This window comes from Alosa pseudoharengus, unplaced genomic scaffold (genome assembly GCF_046254945.1).
Source record: "Alosa pseudoharengus isolate Yale_2024_CS ecotype anadromous, Long Island Sound unplaced genomic scaffold, YU_APseudo_1.1 YU_APseudo_1.1_scf_1, whole genome shotgun sequence".
NCBI lineage: Eukaryota > Metazoa > Chordata > Actinopteri > Clupeiformes > Clupeidae > Alosa > Alosa pseudoharengus.
The window spans coordinates 52,269,138-52,286,381 of NW_027468564.1; the positions used below are offsets into that span (position 1 = coordinate 52,269,138).

General features: G+C 42.0%; 1 protein-coding gene across 6 annotated transcripts in view; it reads right to left on the bottom strand.

Moving 5' to 3' along the window:
* LOC143132695 (adhesion G protein-coupled receptor E1-like) overlaps positions 1-17,244 on the bottom strand; it is a 28,955-nt gene that overhangs the window by 835 nt on the left and 10,876 nt on the right. Inside the window, exons 1-16 of one of the 6 annotated variants that reach the window (XM_076292410.1) lie at positions 13,195-13,331; positions 12,335-12,373; positions 11,901-12,227; positions 11,304-11,546; positions 10,123-10,428; positions 10,007-10,035; positions 9,108-9,173; positions 8,835-8,985; positions 8,634-8,747; positions 8,180-8,364; positions 4,336-4,494; positions 3,976-4,182; positions 3,537-3,769; positions 3,372-3,438; positions 1,591-1,682; positions 100-262 (exon numbers count right to left, since the gene is read on the bottom strand). In XM_076292410.1, coding sequence (XP_076148525.1) covers positions 100-262; positions 1,591-1,682; positions 3,372-3,438; positions 3,537-3,769; positions 3,976-4,182; positions 4,336-4,494; positions 8,180-8,364; positions 8,634-8,747; positions 8,835-8,985; positions 9,108-9,173; positions 10,007-10,035; positions 10,123-10,428; positions 11,304-11,546; positions 11,901-12,227; positions 12,335-12,373; positions 13,195-13,216 — 2,403 coding nt within the window. In that variant the 5' untranslated portion in view covers positions 13,217-13,331. Of the gene's footprint in view, positions 1-99; positions 263-1,590; positions 1,683-3,371; positions 3,439-3,536; positions 3,770-3,975; positions 4,183-4,335; positions 4,495-8,179; positions 8,365-8,633; positions 8,748-8,834; positions 8,986-9,107; positions 9,174-10,006; positions 10,036-10,122; positions 10,429-11,303; positions 11,547-11,900; positions 12,231-12,334; positions 12,374-13,194; positions 13,332-17,244 lie in introns of those variants that run through there. The other 5 variants (XM_076292394.1, XM_076292402.1, XM_076292428.1 and 2 more) reach the window with 5 other exon arrangements.

Here is a 17,244-nt window from a genome sequence, read left to right on the forward strand (position 1 = left end):
TGGCATGCAGACTGTTTCAATCAGCGATAACCATGGATCTGGCACACAGTGGGATTTTTTATTGGAGTATCTGAGCAGACGAAGTAGATGTTAACTGACCTCATCATTCAGCAGACAGTGAACAAGAAAGATGAAAGTGCCTTGTTGTGAAGTGAGAATTATGAAGATAAATTCGAGGACTTTGCTCTTTGCTGTAAACATGCCAAGGATCCATGGGCAACCCAGGATGACAAACTGGGCCATGATTTTGAACAGTAGGACTCTGCAGTGGAGGGAAACATGCTTTTGTTAAGGTTAATCTGAAATACCTCAACAGATTTGACACAAGGTTTTGTGAATATTAAGAAGCCTATACATTTAGTGAAAAAATGTATGAGAGTATATTTATGTAACAGGGGATAATACAAGTCTTCCACATCCCCTGGTGGTGTCCCCCAGGGTTCTGTTCTTGGGCCCCTCTTCTTTATATATATCCTGCCCCTTGGCACAGTCATCGGTAGACATGGCCTTCAATTCCATTGCTACACCGATGACAATTATATCTCACTACATCCTCCCTCACTGACCCTCTTCCCACTTTACTCACTGACTGCCTATCTGACTTAAGGCTATGGATGCAAGATAACTTTCTAAAACTCAACACAGATAAAACCGAAATCCTTCTCATCAACCCCAAATCTCAACTGTCCAAATCTCATAGTCTCAGTCTGAACATTGATGGTGAAATCCGCTTCTGTTGTCAGAACCCTAGGCATACTGCTTGACCGCTCACTCAGTTTCGATCCCCGCATTAAATCCCTCACTAAAACTGCATTATTTCACCTCTGGAACGCCTTCGCCCCTTCCTTTTTACCACCGATGCACAAACCCTGGTTCACTCCTTCATTACATCCCACCTAGACTACTGCAACTCCCTATTCATTGGCCTCCCCACTAAATCACTTCAAAGACTACAATATATTTAGAACTCCGCAGCCAGACTACTCACTCATACCAAGAGATCTGCTCACATCACCCGTATTCTTTCTCAGCATCACTGGTTACCGGTTCTGTCCCGAACCAAATTCAAAGTTCTACAACTCCCTTTCAAAGCCCTCCATGACCTTGCTCCTCCTCTGCTCCTCTGTGACCTTCTGATCACTTACACCCCTTCCCACTCCCTCAGATCCTCTAACCAGAATCTCCTCTCTGTCCCCTGCACCAGACTCTATACCTTGGGTGGCAGGTCTTTCAGCGCCATGGCCCCTAAGCTCTGGAATTCCCTCCCTCAATCCCTCCTTTCCTTTCTTCAAAGCTCATCTCAAGACCTTTCTGTTTCAGGAACACTTTTCATCTTCCGCCACCTCATAGAAATGCCTGTTTGTGTGTGTGTGTGTGTTGTCTTGCTCTGTGTGTGCTCTGTTTGTGTTGACTTTGTAAGGTGACCTTGAGTCTGAGAAAGGCTCTATATAAATAAAACATATTATTATTATTATTATTATTATTATTATTAGTGATGGTGTTTGAGTATAGCTCCAGCTCTAGAAGTGTGAGTGGGAGTGTGTGTGTGTGTCAGTGTGTATTGTATGCTATACACATGTTTTATCTTACCTGGTGTATTTCACCTTAGACACGTCACTGCGTGCCTCTTTTAGAGTGGACTGCAGAGTGACTATGATGGCGATAAAGAGTATGATGTTGCCCTGTTGAAAGAGACAAGCAGACAGTGGCTCCGTTACATCATTTTCCCGGTGGGCCAACGCTAGCCTGGCTCCGCCCTCCTACGTACTTCCGCTCAATTTTCATTTCCCTTTCATTTCCCTTCATTTGTGGGTTTTCTCCTGCAAAAATCTGCAGGTCCCATTAGCGAACAGAGGGAGTAGCTGAGAACGATGACGTTGAGGTTGTGCGTTAGTTTGAGCCAGACATACGTCACGACCAAACGTTAGCGATTGGTTATGGCAGATCCAGAGTGGCTCTGGGCAGATCCAATAGTTTTAAACTTCAACAGGGTACTCGCCTTCAAGGAAGTTAACGCTTGACAATGGAAAGTGGCCAGACTCTCTGTACATTATGAAATAGTAGGACCAGGCTAGGCCAACGCACCTTTTGGGCCGATAAAAAAGGGCTATATAATTAAATTTGTTTGGCCAATGATCGGCCCAAAGGAAGGACAGTCAGTGGCCCATTGGTTCATTTTTCACTTGAGTGATCCCATAAAACAGCTCGTCAGGCCCCACCCCTCCCATTTTGGCTCAGAGCCAGGATTCTGTGAGCGCATCAAAATGGTTAATCGAAGTAGCCTACACGTTGAAATTGTGACGGGCCGGTAGTGCCAATTGTGGAAAAAAAAACACCAATGTAGAAACTTCAAAAATATACAATATTGCAAGAAGGCTCTATGTCAGCAACAGGCTGAAGTTGGTTGAACAAGGAGATGTAAGCAAGCATACAGAGCAGAGGGACAGTGAGCAGCTGGTGGACAGCATAGCCTAGTTGAGGCTACATGATAACAAGAACTCAGTGATGGAGCACGTATGTCTTGCCATGCCATGCTGACAATGATGATTATGATGACTTATTAATTGTGATAAGGTAGAGAGAGATTAGGTGATGATAACATAAAGTAAGGCTGTCGCCCACTGCTGTGATCACAATAACACATAGCAACATAAGTTTTCTAAATGAATGATTTGCAAACCCGGACCGCAAAAGTGTGTCAAAAAACTATCAGTTTCCACCAGACACACAAAATTCAACATCGGCGGCATGAGTGGTTGGTCTCTCAAAGTAGAGCGTCAAAAGGGCTCTATCTCAGAAGGGTTCAGGAAGCAATGTATAGGTAGTACACCTACGGGAATAAAGTGTTTTTTTGTGTTGTTTCAGTTGTCCTGGTGGTAACTGGTATAAATTACAATAAGGTCTACCACAACTTAGGTAATTTAGCTATTTACACATACACTAATTGTATGGGTGCTGCTATCAATTGAGCATTGTACAGTATACCTAATTGTTTTGTATAACTTGAAATGATCGCCTACTTTGAATTCTAGCAGAAACTCTTCTTTCATAATTGCATGTAGGCTATACTTGAATATGGAGATCATGTGCTCCATGGCTATCTCTGATCAGTCAGAGTGAAAGCCAGAGAGGCCTACTTTTGTCCACTTTCAGTGCTCCACGATACTTATTTGAAAAGATATGCATACTGTACCGTATTTAAGGCTAATGCAGTGCTCGACTGATTTGAGGGCAGCTTGGGCCATATATTCCAGGGACGATTTTTTGTCCCATTCCGTCCCTGGTTGCATCAAGTGTCCTTGTGTATTTGCATGTCTTATCACTTTGTTGTGTTATTACTTCAATGTTCAATGTTATTACTTCATACACACCGCAAGAATGAGGCAAACAGGACCAAGGAAACTCCAGATAAACCCATAGTCGGTCTTGAGCCAGCACCTATGGAGAACAAGACCAATAATTATTAATTATAAATATTTCATTTAATTTCACCTCTACAAACTATTTCCAATTGTTTTTGCCATTTCATTACTCACTGCTGACTTCCATATCCATCAGGCATCACCCCAGCAGACACGGCCACAATGACCAGTGGAACTCCGTAGCCAATCAGGAGCTTGTAACCCCAGTGTGGCCCTGCGCGGTCGTTGGGTTTGACCTGTCTGAGCTTCCTGACGGAGGAGAAGAGCAGCAGGGCCTCCATGGACATCCACACAAAGCAACACAGGTAGAGGAAGTGCAGCACACCTGAGAGGACCTTACACAGCACCTGCGGACACACTGAGACGGTGACTGGCGGTCCAGGAATCTATGTTTTGGACATCGACGAACATTCCCATAAGAAAGGGAAGAATCCAGGGGAAGAATTGGACTACAAAAGCAAGACAGTCAAGGTTTATACAATTATTTTGATTATAGGTAATCCGGGTAACAGTGGGAGTGTGACCAGCACTTATTATTGCAAACAATAACCACCTGGTGAGGTTTAATGAGGTGCAGGTAGTTCTGGGTGCGCAGAAACAGGAGATGAGCTAGCAGCAGGCAGATGCAGAGGTTGAGACGAGCGGCGTTGGTCACTCTGGGGTTAAACCGGCAGATGGCAAAGGTCACCACAGCCACGATCAGGAACACCAACCCAATCGACACCAAGATGGTATGCAGCAACTCTAAGGTTGGATCGCTCTGAAAATTACATACCCGTAATAATGGTTGGTGGCGCAATTAAAACAAAGTAAAAAAAGTACTTATTTACATGTAAAGTTGTATACCAGTGGAATACTTGAAGTTGAATGTCTCATGACTGAGACACCAGTAATATTTGTGTTGCATAAGAACCTTGGAAATCTCTGTCTGCATGATGAGAGCAAAGGTAGACAGGTGGACACAGGTGCACACAGTGTGTCCGGTGTTGGTTTGGCTGACGTGACATCCATCCTCTATCCAAGAACTGATGTTCCAGTACACACAAGAGACCTCCCCTATTAGATCTGAGGGCTAGAAGAGTTGAGAGATGTGCTCATTTCACTAGAAAGCATGGACGTAGATTTGCGTGGGGACCGAAGGACGTGTCCACACCAATGTCAAATTACATTGACTGAAATGTCTCCACCAATATTCAGGTTGAAACGGAAAAAAGCGCTCACATGCGGTACACAAAGGGTTAAATAATTTCCCACTTCAGTGCATGCTGTCTCCCAAAATACGTCTTAGAGACAGGTCTGTTTGTTGATTGGCTTAGCTTCCTGTATGCTGTCGATTCAAAGTGTTTGGCACACTTGGCTGCAAAGATCTTTCTTTGCTTGGCTGTCGTTTCAAGGATGTCGGGCAAGAAAAGGAAGGTGGAGGACATCAGATGCTATTTCAAGAAACAAAGTGTAAAGGCTCCTACACACAGCTGCGTGCGTTGCGTTGCTGGAGACGCACCCCGTTCACTTTACATGGGCTCACGTGATCCGTTGCCGAACTGAATTGTGGGTCCGTTGCGTCGCGTTTCTCCCGCCGCTCGTGTTGAGGAGTTCAGCTGTTGCTGCACCGACAGACGGCACCGGCCAATCAAGCCAATCTACGGACGGCACCAACCAATCACATTACGGTTTTACTTCAAGTCATTTGCATAGCTACCGTCGGGAACACCCACTGGCATGCGTTGACGGAACGCAGCTGTGTGTGGGAGCCGTAAGTCATAATTTGATGTGCTAGTTCAAGGCATAGAAATGCCAGAAACCAGAAACGTTTTTTGGTACAAATTTAGTTGACAGTGTTATGTGTATAGCCAGGGATTGAAATTAGCACCCGTCACCAAATACGGGTGAATTTGTGTGGGTGAATTTTGTCAATTTACCAGCCACTGTGGCGGGTAAGATGGAGCTAGCATACCCCAAATATACAGTTAGATACGTGGAATTTTCATAGGCCCTGATGGTTAAAAATAAGAAAGTGTGTCGTACGGTTCATGTAATGTGCAGTAGCCTCACTCTTATTGATTTGAAGTTAGGCCTACCTATAATAACTACCAGTGAGCCACAGTCTGGTGCAGCCCGCAGCATGGTGCAGCGCTTCACTTTTTGACACTACAATAGTCACAGGAAGTGCGTCCAAATTCACCCATTCTTCTCTTCCTCGAGAAGTACTCATCACATAGATGTAACATGAAAGAGCCTTTTCTCAGCTTTTAAATGGTGCTAGCTAGCTGCTAAATGTTGTGATAACGGTTCGCGAGGAAAATAACTTAGAATTTTCAAGAGATTATTCTCTGCACTGATCTCCACATCCATTGATCTCGGGGGAATATCTCACAAACTCTTCAGGGAACACATGACAAAGCATATATCAGAATAAACAGCAGACCTTACCGAACACAACGTTGTAATGCATTCCCGTAAGTAATTAGCCGTTCCTGAGTAATCCAGTTTTGAAATAAATTGTAGCAAAATTCAACATCTCCAACTTTGGGCTTTAAACATATCTTAAAACTGAGCTGTGCTTACATCGCCTAGATATCTGTAAATATTAGAATCAGAGAATATACAGCTCATGGTTAAGAGTTTGTCAATGTAGCCTTAATGATTATTTTCACAAAAAAGCTAAGCATGCATGCATTTAAGTTTTTTAAAACTGAGCTGTGCTTAAATTGGTCAATGCATGATTTCATAACAGACCAAATAGAATATCTGTAGATATCTGTAAATATTAAAATCAGATTATGTAGGCTAGACCAGTGTTTTTCAACCTTTTTTGTGCCACGGCACACTTTTGACACTTAAAATGTCCCACGGCACACTAACATCCTGTGTGAAGAAAAAATAAACATACCATAGCCTAAAATTTCAAATAATACACAGATGGCCTTATTATGGCTTCTATGCAAGACCTGCTCAATAAAACAAGCGCCCTCTGTCATTTGTAGGTGACTATATCTAATTTAATTGTTGTTTTGAACTGGATATGTGAGGATTCTGTGAATTCTGGATATGGGGCCCCCGTTGTACAATGCCTGCATACCACAAATAGTGCAATCATACAATCAATGAGAGCATGTGGTTCTAAATTCTTTGATGCAACAGTTGCTTTTCTGGACCAGTGAGTGCAAGGGCGTAGGTTTGGTCTGAGCTTTGGTGGGGACACTACCCACTAATTCCCCCGGAAAAAAAAGGAAAAGCCACTCAACTCTTTCACCAGCCACTATAGATATATAAAATGATTAAAATGTGCTACTGTCCAACTACCCATGATTAAAATGTGCTACTGTCCAACTTGATCTATACTGTGTAGCACATAATCTGATTTTAATATGTATACATATGTAGGCTATATTTAACATTTATTTTCTATGGTCTGTTATGAAATCATGCATTGACCCATTTAAGCACAGCTCAGTTTTAAGAAACTTAAATACATGCATTAGCATTTTGTGAAAAGAATCATTAAGGCTACATTGACAACTCTTAACCATAAGCTGCCTGTATATTCTCTAATAGGCCTATTTACAGATATCTAGGCGATGTAAGCACAGCTCAGTTTTAAGAAATGCTTAAAGCCGAAAGACCATGTTGAATTTTTCTACAATTTATTTCAAAACCGGATTACTCTGGAACAGCTAACTATACACGGGAATGCTTTACACCTTTGTGTTCGGTAAGGTCTGCTGTTTATTCTGATATATGGGTTGTCATGTGTTGCGTGAAGAGTGTGTAGGCCTACGATATTCCACCGAGACGAATGGATGTGGAGATGGGCACAGAGAATAATTATTAAATCTCTTGAAGTTATTTTTTCTCGCGAACTGTTTATCACAGCAAATAGTGGCTATAGCACCGTTTAAAAGCTGAGAAAAGGCTCTTTCATGTGACACATGTGTAGCCTACTCGAGGAGTTCAACAGAGAAGAATGGATGAATTTGCACGCACTTCATATGCCTTGTAGTGAAGTGAAGCTGAAGCGCAGCGTCCCCTGCGGCTCACTGGAAGTTATTATAGGTAACTTCAAATCAGCGCGATTTACCCTTATAGGCTACTGCACATTACACGATCTGTACGAGATGATCCGCAGCAAAGTGAGAAAGTGTTTAACTCTTTGTAGCGCATGTGAGCGCTTCCCCCCCCCACTTCAACCTGAATATTGGTGGGGACATTTCAGTCGTAATCTGACATTGGTGTGGACACGTCCTTCGGTCCCCACGCAAATCTACGCCCCTGAGTGAGTGACATTTGGGTAATTTTCTGCGGCACACCTGATGATCTCTCACGGCACACTAGTGTGCCGCGGCACAGTGGTTGAAAAACACTGGGCTAGACACTAGTATAGTTAGATCAAGTTGGACAGCTCACTCACCAAATGATTGTCTTAAAGGAGCCACACCACTTAGTTTTTAAAGGAGCCACACCACTTGAGAAAAATTCAGCACATTTTAATCGTATCCCAATAATGTTGATAACCATTTAGGTTACTATAATCATGATATCACGTTTTCACATTGTGTCTGTAGTGGTTGGTAAAAGAGTTGAGTGGCTATTTTAGTGGGTAGTGTCCCCACCAAAGCTCAGACCAAACCTACGCCCTTGCTAGGAAGAAATGCAAGAATAATTGCACAGATTTTTTTGTAATTGCATCTTGACAGTTAACATGTCAGATTAAGTTGATATTCTTTCCTTACGATGTTTTACATGAAACAAACCCTCACCCCTTTGATGTGTTGGAAGGTGATGTTGATTGGACTTGGCAGTGTCTTGTTCTGGGTTTTCGGTAAAATGACTGACACCACTTTTGACAACATGGTCTTAGTTGTGTCATTTTCTGTTTTGAAGAGGCTGGCATGAAGGACATCCTGCATATTTTTGTAGGACATCAATACCACAGATGCTGAACCTAGAAAACGTAAGGTAAGGAAAATGTGTCCACTTTTGTAAGAGACAAAGCAAAGCATGAGTGTACAGGGATAAGTACCATGTGGAGGTGGAGAGGCTGTGGCTAAACACACAGAGACCCCACAGTATGGAGGAGCCTGGAATCTCAGGCTTTCATTTTATAAATGTGTTTGCTCTTAAAGTGATGGCTGTAAGAGAAATACTTGAGAGAACAGATCTGGACATAACTGCCAGTTACTTCAACTGGACCTGTGATTGACAGGAGCGTACCATTGTTATTCTGGGCGATTCCCAGGAGGTCAATGTCCAGAAGAACGTCAGAAGACATCAGCTGAGTGTGTCCAGTTAGAGAGGCATTTGTATCAACACTCACAATCTGTAACTCTGTAAGCAAACAAAAGTCAGTCGCACAGTCCCGTATTGCCTATCAGTGTCTGAAGGGAGTGAGACATCGGATCTTCACTGGCATACCTGTGGTATTTGTTGTAATTGTTTTGTTGGTGAGACCCGGTTGTATCAGTCTAGATGCCAGCCACTCAGCAGATTGAACCACAGCGCCTCCGAATGATGTCAGATTCGGTTGGTTAATGTCCAGTAAATTATCCAGTGCTTTGGTCAATACCTGTGAGTAATGGAGGAAAAACCCACACTATGAAAACATGCTATGAAACAGCACCATGACAATGTTAAGTAACTGTGAAACAAGCAGGGATAGGCTGACACAGCCCTGACTGTGAGACTCACCCTCTCAGGTAGCACTGATGTGTTCTTTTTCAGTTCACCCAGAAAACGGAGCTTACACTTCACATCCTACAACACCAGTTACAACAAAAGCTGTGAAATGATTACAATATACAGCATACCCTAGTTTACCATTTTACCATTTTACATTAAAGCTGCAGTTGGCAAGTCTGACAGATTGAGGGGACTTAGCCAACATTTTGAATGTTTACAACTCTCATGCCCGAACCCCACTACCACCGAGCACCCTCTCATCAAGTTTGTGCTCATCAGTGCGCACCAGACTGCACCAGACTGTGATTGACAGTCAGATCTCACACAGCCCTGCTCTGATTGGACCAGAAGAACCGGGAGCTGTGGATTTTTGCAAAACAAATAACAGGCTCTAGGTGGAGATAGAAGTGTGTTTTTTTTTCTAAAACCGGCTGATTTATGTTGTTCTGTCGGAGCATAGTGTAGGTTTCAGTGGATATGATCAAAAAAATCTTGCCAACTGCAGCTTTAATATTCTTGGTATCAGCAGTATAGCCTAATTAGTACACAGCTTACAATGGTCATGGTCAATGACCAACAAATTGTGTAATATCAGGAAATACAGTCGCTTACAGAAATGTTACTCAATTGAAACTGGAACTAAATCAACACAATGGTGAGAACATTGTTTTTCTATTTGTTCACAGATCATTTTTGAAAACTAAATTCCATGAGAAGTAGGTTTTGTTTTTCAGTGGGTGCATCTTGTCAGGAGAATTCTGTAGGCTATATCCTTTATGTACAAATTTACACAGACTGCTATTTAAAATAAATCTAGAAGAGGATACACTAGAATGCCAAAATAGAACATCTGAATTGGTGTTGAGGGCATGTACTACTTTGGCCATAGAAATGTTGTTCCAGCTTACCTTGCATTCTACCATGGTAGTAATCAACCCTAAAAACAGAGATATTTTATTTCAGTCACTGCCTGACACTCAAGTCATATGTCAACTGATTTAGAAAACATTTTATCGCAACTTACCCGAACAGACAGCCCCAGCATCTCGGTGATGTCCACAGTTATGGGTTCCCAGACGTAAGTGACCACAGCTCATCAGAGTCGACTCATTTCCAGTGCATAACATGTCATCCAGCCAGATCTGCCCTGATCCCTCTCCAAAATGAGCATCCTTTGGTGCTTCAATGGCCTCCCCACAGCCCAGCTCTTTACAGACCACTTTAGCGTCCGTCATGTTCCAGAAGTCGTGACACACGGTTCCCCACTCTCCCTTGTGGAAAACCTCCACTCTGCCAGCGCATCGATTAGGCCCATTCACCAGCCTGACGGCTATACGACAATCACATGAACACCATTCAACACACACAACACTGGTACTTAAAATGGCCTCAGAAGAGTCATGACGAACAGATAGAAAGGCAACAGAGAGAGTTGCCATGAGGGTGCACACATGCACATACACAGTCTGCAAAGAGTACTACTGAATGTGGATATTAGTCCTTCACAATACCAAATGAAGATGTGCATACCAACACTGTATATTAATTAAAGGAAGCAGCAAGTGCACCAAACTGCCCCAATAGCATCAACACTCATCACAGTGATATTTTTACAGCACTACAAGAAATTAAGCATATGACAACTGAATCATTACTTCCCATTTAAGTTCCCATTGATGTTGTAGACTAAGGTTTTCAAGACCAGTAATATGACCGTACAACTAATTTTCTTCACAATTAAACAGCAGCTACCTTCCTGTTGCATAAAAAGGAGAAGCCATGAAAATAAACTGGTTTACCGACATCTCATTATTGAACACATTAAAGGTTGTATCAGCGATTTCAGGCCCAAAAAAGGCCCAAACATAAATGATCACATACATCTAATCTTTCCTAACGATCTGCTAGCTACCTGCCCTTATAAGCAGGCCGTCAAAAAAAAATGTGTCTCTGTAGGCAGCCTAGGCTCCGAGATGTGTACACAAAAACAATTACAAATGTTGGCAACCAATCAAAGGCAAAATAAAGTGATTCAACCAATAACCAACGAAATGCACGTTTAGAAGAGTTTCAAGTAAGTGGAGTAGCGAGCTGGCTCTCTGTTTTGTTTGAACATCAACAGAAGTGACGTTAGCCGCTGATACAACCTTTAACAAATGAGGAAGTGCAGTGACAGTAGATCAGGGGCACTGTGTCATCACCTACCTGAACAGACAACTTCAGCAGCACCTTCGCCATGTCCACATGCATGAGTCCCCCAGCCCTGGACTGATTTGGCCACCTCAAGGGCATAGCCACAGCCCAGCTCCTGGCAAACCACTTCAGCATCAGTCATATTCCAGTGATGATCACACACAGGGCCCCACTGTCCATCACGATAAACCTCCACTCGGCCAGCACATCGGTCAGACCCGTTTATCAGCCTCAGATCAGCTGAATTAGAGGTGTCTGAATATGGGGAGAGGGCTCATATGTTAGAAGTGGCAACCGCTGAATTCACAACCGTTATATTACTTATTTACAGAGCAACAGAACAGGGAGTGTTCTAGATTGATATCATGGTTGTGCACAATTCAAATTGCAATTCTGCTTCCTGATTGCTACCTCAATTTAAATGCAAGTGAAATTCAAGAATTGAATTGGAATTTAAGAGCGAGTTTCAATTCAATTCTGTAATTTTGCACAAGCCTGATTGACATACGCTGAACTTAAGGCCAGATCCAGACCATAGTTTTTTAGTGAAATAATAAGCAGGTTAGATTTTGGTTTGAATAAAGTTAGAAGCCATCCATGTTCACTTACTTAAGCAGACAACGCCCGCGTTGGAGCGTTCACAGATAGATCCACGGTGGTTACCCCAAGGCCAGTGGCCGCAGTTCTTCACTGAGGACTCCTTTCCATCACAGTCAACATGGTCAAGCCAGATCGGCTGAGAGGATTTTCGATCATGTTTTTCGGTCCAACGGAGTCTCCCACATCCAAGCTCTTTGCAAACCACCTCAGCACTGTCGGTCTTCCAGGCTTTGCCACCACATATGGTACCCCACTGACCGTCATGAAGAACCTCAACTATTCCAGCACAACGATGCGTCCCATTTATGAGCCGAATGTTTGCCAAGGCTGGAGACACTGCTGGGGGTGCAAGAGATGGAGATTACATGGATGACATAAACTGAAGCTTTCCATTTCCATATTTCATTGTGTTCATATTTGTAGAAGGGTTACTACATCTTTACCTAATAAAAAAGCGAAGGGCAGAGCACATCTTAGGTTCACTGCATTGGAAAAGTACAACATAAATACAAGTCATATCCCATCAACAATGCATAATGCATACCTGCATACAGTAATTGAAAAATGAGAGGTATATTCAGTATCGATTGCCAAACAGACCAGAACATTTTCAAATTTCACTTTCACAGTCACTTCTGAGCATAATTAAACATCATTATATTTGTAGATCAACATCTTTGCCGCAAAGTAAATCTTCTGGGTGTGTATTCTTCACACGAATAACCAACATGACAACATGTCAACTCAACTTCTCAGTTCATTTCCAGAAATGTCTTGGTACAAGGCCAAGAAGACAGCATTTATGCTTACCATTGAAAAAAAGAGGACATGAAACCTAATTGTCAGAAACCTAGTTGTCAGCACACCAAAATACCAAAGTTTGTAGTCACAAGCAGGCAAGAATATCATACATACGTCTTCATCAATAACAAGACACACATAACAGCACTACTACTACTAACCAATCAATCATAATCAATTTTCCTCTCCATAAGGCCCAACATGTTCATTGATTGTGGATTCTGAATTATCTGAGAGGTTGGTCATAACAACTGTGGGGGAAATGGCCAGTATCCTTGCCTAATCAAGTCATCTGAGTAATCAAGTTCTTGCAATGTCTGTCATTTCTTTTTCTCAAAAGTTCAACAGCTTCTCAAACAGCTTTCTCAAAAGTTCAACGGCATTGGAAATAGTCAGTTTGTTGTTCTGAGTACAGCTTAGAGTCTTGAATACAGTTTGTATTTGTCTGCCATCATAAATATAGACCTGATAATAGCAGAAGTATGGTAGTATAGTAACCCACCTGGAAGGTAGATATATTCCATGCTGAATCTTTCCTCGGACTAAGACACAGCATGAGACCTTTGTCTTGGATTTCCAGTGGTCAAGACAGCCTGTTCACTGTGTAACTGGTGCTCTCACTAACTGGTCTTGGTACGACTGCTTAGCTTGTGACAGCTCTCATGCGAGGCGGGGTGAATAAAAAGAGAGGGCATCCGAGAGAAAAGAGGAAGCCAGTGTGTAGACAGCGTTTGCCGGTATTTAGCCAGTGTGTGCAGTGTTTGTTGTTATTTGCCCAGTGTGTGTGCAGCGTTTGTTGGTATTTGTCCAGTGTGTGTGCAGCGTTTGTTGGTATTTGCCCAGTGTGTGTGCAGCGTTTGTTGGTATTTGCCCAGTGTGTGTGCAGCGTTTGTTGGTATTTAGCCAGTGTACAGTGTTTGTTGGTATTTAGCCAATGTGTGTGCAGTCGGTATTTGTTGGTAGAGAACCCATCATGAGTGTGAAGGGGGGTGGGTCTGGGACGCCAGATAACACTGTTGAGTCTTCTGGAAGTGTCGTAGGCCTAATTCAATAAAACACCTGATGAAGGAAGGTGCCTACTTAATAGCCCCAGTGAAATGCACTTGTTGGATGTTGGTGAAGGATGTTTCTTTTTCCCACAAACAACATCCTTCACCAACATCACCAGCTTCCACCATCAACAAACTTAAATTACCAGCTTTGTTGATGATTTCGTTTTTTGATGGTAAATACAGTAGGTTTGGTTGTTGATTGGCCGCTGTGGAAAATCCCTCACCTATATAGCACTAGGAATTTAACACCTCTTCTGTGTATATCTGAAATTACAGTTCCCCAGTTGCGATATCCTGCCAACCTGTCTTCTCCTGGCAGCTCGTAGCCATTGATTTTCCTTTGAGAAGAAAGACAGAATTTTGACACAAAAATGTTGAATTAGTAAGTGTAAAATAAAATTTGAACATTACGTGGAGTTTTAAGGGCCAGTTGCACTCCGCTAGTCACAGACGGTGACACTGTTATTCTCACTACCCTCCCTCTCTTCCTGCCCTCATATGACCTCAGACTGCTCTTTTGCAGATCACAGTTGTTTTGTCATTACTGTAATACTTAAAGGCACTCTAAGCGATGCTGGGTAACGTGACTTCTGTTGACGTTCAAACAAAACAGAGAGCTAGCTCGCTACTTCCTCCCCCTCCCTCCAGTGCAATTGAAACTCTCCTAAACACGCATCTCGTTGGTGATTTGTTGCAACAGTTTGTTATGTTTTTATGGGCCAGGTTGGCCCAGGTTGTTTATGTTGCCATTTTTGGAGCCTGGGCTGTCCACAGAGATCACATTTTTTTACAGTGTATTCAGGACACAGGCAGCTAGCTGATAGTGAGGTGATGTTTGCTGTAAGTGACAAAAATATTTTAGCCTAAAAAATGTGTGCCATTGCTCAGAGCACCTTTAACAAGGGTATGGTAGGTATTTCTACGGCAATGCAGATGACAGGCATATTGTGGAGGTATAAACGGTGTAAAGCCGATAACTTGCCTGTAGTTTACCATAATTTTACTGGACCAGCACTGTAATATTTTTACAGTATTATGCTGTTGTTGAAGATGATTATGGTTATGGTTATGGTTTTGGTTACGCTTTTGTCCAAAGCGACATACAAATACAAAACAATATAATACTCAAATTTAACAGGGAACAAATTAAGATGTTGGCCAGACTATAAAAAGAATAGCAATAATAAACAACAATGTCAATTCAATCAATAGCCTAATGAAATAAACAATTAAAAAGAGGGAAAAAAGCAATAATAAACAATAATGTCCGTTCAATCAATAATATAATAACATTAACATGGTAAGGCTACAATAAGGAGAATATCAATAATAAACCATAACACATAAGAAGCACCTAATGAACTAAGTGCATGTTAAACAGATATGCCTTTAGACGATAACAGTAGAGACACTGCAGAATAACGGTTCAATGCTGTTAACTGTGGCTGATGCCAGTAGTTTTACTGTCATTTAACAGGGATATTTTTACAGTGAGTCAAGCCACTCCTGAAATAGAGACAAGGTTAGAGCGTCTTACCTGGGCTAAGGAGAGACAGAACTGGACCGTTGCTCAGTGGTCCAAACTCCTAGCCTGGAAGCCCGTCGAACTTAGCCCCGCTCACAAAATTTGAGGGCGGGCAGTTCGGTCTGGACCTCTGGACTTGTTCCATTGTGGAGCCACTATGCCCAAACCAGAGCGGTTGATGTGAATTGTTTATCTCCAAGTGCTATGTCTTATTTGACTGTGTGTAGAGTTTTGGCAATGAGGCAAATTCTGCAGAAAGTATGTAGGCAAAAACTTTAATTATGGGTCCTTACCGTGACACTTAAATACTTTTTAAATACTTTTTAAATACTTTTTATATTTTATAGGGGTTTATTTGTTTATATTTAGGGGCATCAACAGTGACCATAGTTGCAGAAACATATGTGCATGTGAAATATTCATTATTGGTCTAAACGACCTCTCATAGCATTTAACTACATTTCCTGAGTTTCCTTGCTGTACTGGGTCGTTCGTGGCCAGAGTCCCCCATGTCCATTTCTGGGCTGCTCCATGATCTGACACATCAGATAGGGTTATTCTCCGAAAACAAGGAAATGTTAACATTATCTTGACCTCTTTGTATAACTCAGTGTTTCTCAAAGTGTGGTCCGGGGACCACTGGTGGTCCGCAAGCTATCCCAAGTGGTCCGCGAGCAGATGTGGTCAAATATAGTTGAAAAAATAAAAATATAGATGAGTTGTTTGCAATATTGAACCAACTTATATGTAAATCAGAACAGTTCTGATATGCCAGTTTAAATCATATGAATCCTAGTCTGACAGTGAGTAAGGTGCAAAGACAATAAGCAAGGTGGTCCAGTGAGTATAGGCCTATTGTGTAAAATACTGTTGAAGTAGGTCTACTCTTTTTTTTTTAGCTACGTGGTCTGGGAGTTTTTGTTTTATTGGTTAAGTGGTCCTTGGTCTGAAAACGTTTGAGAAACACTGGTATAACTGGACTGGGCTTAAGCTATAGCCATTTAAAATAACGTTACTATGATAAAACAGGACGAAAACTCACAGAGGTGGACGAACGTTTTTTTCTCTCAACAACAATACAACACACAACTCATTCAGAATAATGAGTTATTTATTTATTTATGTATGTATTTATTTAAACAGGACAGTGCACATTAATTTAAATGTATTTCAATTACTCCCAAAATGCAAATGTGCCAGAGTTAGCAAATAAGATATTTTTCATTTGCAGTCCCATGGCAGTCAACACATCACCAATATAATGAAGAAGTTAATAAATTGTTAATTTTAATTCATTCATTTAAGTGAATTTAATGTTCATAAAAAAGGAAACAAGGGAAGAGAGAGAGAGAGAGAAAAGAGATAAAAAAATAAGTACAGTGGGGAAAGGGGAAAAACTATTTAGAATAGAGTATAATCTAGGGACAGTACCAAGGATAAGATAGACTAGTTATTCATTGCAGCTTTGGTTATTTCTGTTTTTTATCTCTTAAGTTTGGTTTTAAAGGTTAGATAGCTGCTGCTTACTCTTAGATCATTAGGAAGGCTGTTCCAATAGTTTGAGGCCTGCACTGAGAAGACTGTTTACACAGCAGTTTACACTGCAGTTTGCTGTTTACACTGTCTCCCCTGCTGCCCAAACGTGCTGCGTCTACACTGTACCAGTCTCCCCTGCTGCCCAAACGTGCTGCGTCTACACTGTACCAGTCTCCCCTGCTGCCCAAACGTGCTGCGTCTACACTGTACCAGTCTCCCCTGGTTGTTGCCCTAGTTGCCCTGCCACTGCTGTTCTTCTGCTTTATGAACTCACCCAGTGGGGGCAGTGCAAGCCCATGTAATATTTAAAAAATGAGACGGGCATCTAGAAAGTGTAGAGAACTACAACAAATAAATAGCTCTGATATGACAGTGCTGATAGCTGATAGTTTTTTGGTCTCATGTTTTTAAGGTCTACTTATAAAGGGTTTTTGCTTGA